This window comes from Penaeus japonicus, unplaced genomic scaffold (assembly GCF_977035675.1).
Source record: "Penaeus japonicus unplaced genomic scaffold, GWHDUDI00000001_assembly GWHDUDI00000036, whole genome shotgun sequence".
In the NCBI taxonomy this organism is placed as follows: domain Eukaryota; kingdom Metazoa; phylum Arthropoda; class Malacostraca; order Decapoda; family Penaeidae; genus Penaeus; species Penaeus japonicus.
Window position 1 is genome coordinate 21,667,224 of NW_028234438.1, and position 2,500 is coordinate 21,669,723.

Consider the following 2,500-nt stretch of genomic DNA (forward strand, 5'->3'; position numbering starts at 1 on the left):
AGCAGTAAGGATATGTTGTTGTGCCTGTGTGCTTTAGATTTGAGTTAATCCGAATATCCGTGAAATAACGACCCAGGCAGATGTTATTCTCCATCATCTGACAAAAGCATAGTGAGGAAATAAATAATCTGGTGTTTTATCTAGACCGAAGTTTAATTTACCTTTGAAACATCATAAGAAACAGATAGATACAGTAGATGTATAGAAACCCAATCCAACATTACGGATATCAAATCATAGAAAATAGGTGATAGTGTCCGTCATTATTTTGCATTTCCATCTATTCCATTTCCCTCTCTTCAGCGGCCTTCCTCATTCCCTACGTCATCATGCTGTTCTGCGCCGGCCTGCCGCTGTTCTTCATGGAGCTCGTCCTCGGCCAGTACGCGAGCCTCGGCCCGGCCATTTTGTTCCCCAAGGTGGCGCCGATCTTTACGGGTGAGTTCTTAGGGCGAAGGATTCTGTCTCTCTGGCTTTGTCCTTGTTCCGTTTGGGGGAAAGGATGTCGATGGGTTACATCGTGTTATGTATTGATATTTGCGGGTCTGTGCCTTATCTTTAGTTATATATGCACTTCTAGGTACAAATATATATTAACTTGCATGCTTGTATATCTACCAATATATCAGACGCATATTCATATACACTTGTACATTTGTAAATACCCTACTTGTACCTACACGTATACACGCACGTATTCCCCCCTCCCCCACCGTGCCTCGTGTTAGGACTCGGCTGGGGGATGGTGTTGATGACGGGCTTCTTCTGCATCTACTACAACATCATCCTGGCGTGGTCGCTCTTCTACACCTTCGCCTCCTGCTCCGGGACCCTTCCATGGGCGTCCTGTGACAACGACTTCAATTCTGTGGGTGAGTGATTCTGTGTGTGTGTGTGTGTGTGTGTGTGTGTGTGTGTGTGTCTGTGTCTGTGGCTATTAACTATTTAACCTTTGAAGAGCTGGCTTACACAAAGCATTTTAAGTGAACTTAAGCCTATTGGAATGGGATATTAGTCCTAAAATTTGTATATGTAATTACGGTCGTGAGATATGAAGGTAACTAGGTCAGTTCATATACATCTTCGCAAACAACTACTTCAGAACTGCATGAAGAAGGAGATTAAGCCATGCAACTATTCCCACTTCAAAACAAGTAAACAACAACAACACCCCCCCCCTTCACGCAAGAACAACAAACCTAAACAAAAACCCAATCCATCTTAACCAAACACCCTTTCCCCATTCATTCTCACACCAAGAGTGCTACAGCCAAGACGCGGCCGCTGGGTGTCGGAACCAGTCCCTCTTCTACTACAACAAGAGCTGCATCGCCGTGGACGCGTACTGTGGCTTGCGAGGACTTCGTGAGTACAACTCGACCCACTGTTTCGACCCGAGGAACGATGCCTTTGCTATTTCTGAAGCTGAAGGCAGCCTCCCAAGGATCTCGCCATCGGAGGACTATTTCAGGTGATCATAATTGCCGGTGCTTAATTGATTATGATTGGGGTGATTTTGGTGGTGACACGAGTGGTGGTGGTAACTCATGCAATTGTGTGATATAAAGGGTTACATCTTGGTAATGAGGGTATTGGAGATGTTGCTTATGATTATGGTAAAAGCTTAAGGTAGAGTATATGGTTTATGAATTAGAATAGACACAATAGATACATATATCAGTAGTAGTATCAATAGCAGTAGAAACAGCAAAATTAAGGGTAATAGTAGGATAATTGGTAGACATAGTTGCTCTAAATGCCAGCGGCGCAAGCAACAGCAATCATAATAGCTTTTGTAATAAAATCAGCCTAGGAAATATCACCAGCAGCATAAAAAGGGTCAGTGGTAGCACTGGAGTGGCATCAGAAGGAGTAGTATGAGTAGGAGTAGCAATACTGGAAGCAGCTGTAGTATAGATATAATTAGCAGTACTAATACCACCATTATTAATACTGGCAGCAGTTATAAAGATGACAGCAGATGTAGTAGCAGCAGTAGTTGCAGAGGTGGCAGAAACAGTAGTAATGGTTGTAGTAGCAACGATAGTAGCGACGGCAGAGTTAGCAGAAATAAAATTAATAGCAGTACCAGTAATAGCAACACCATTGACAACGACTGAGGTAGGAGCAACACTGATAGCTGCAGTAAAAAAAGGAAGTGGTACACACTAGAGTGACAATGATGGCAGCAATAAGGACAAGGATAGCAGCAGCAGCAGAGTAGCAACCAACAGCAGCAGCTGTGGTAGTGGTAGGAGCAGCAACAGTAGCAGAAACGGGACAGTAGTAGTTATACTCATCAACTACAGTACTTTTGGTAACAAACATAACGCCATTAAACGTAGTCTCTTTAGTATAAAGACTATTGATGATAATCATTTAATAACTGACAAGTTGATGATGGCAATTGCTTGAACTACGAGGTTGCCATTTGGACTTCGCCTCGATTTATAATAATGAGTATAGTAGTGCTTTTTGTTGCAGTTGTAGTTTTAGCAGA

General features: G+C 42.9%; 1 protein-coding gene across 2 annotated transcripts in view; it reads left to right on the forward strand.

The window, feature by feature from the left end:
* The window catches only part of LOC122253905 (sodium- and chloride-dependent glycine transporter 1), a 17,290-nt gene that overhangs the window by 10,234 nt on the left and 4,556 nt on the right, over positions 1–2,500 (forward strand). For both annotated transcript variants that reach the window (XM_086531937.1, XM_086531938.1), the window contains exons 3-5: positions 304–438; positions 729–872; positions 1,261–1,471. In XM_086531937.1, coding sequence (XP_086388063.1) covers positions 304–438; positions 729–872; positions 1,261–1,471 — 490 coding nt within the window. The remainder of the gene's footprint in view (positions 1–303; positions 439–728; positions 873–1,260; positions 1,472–2,500) is intronic.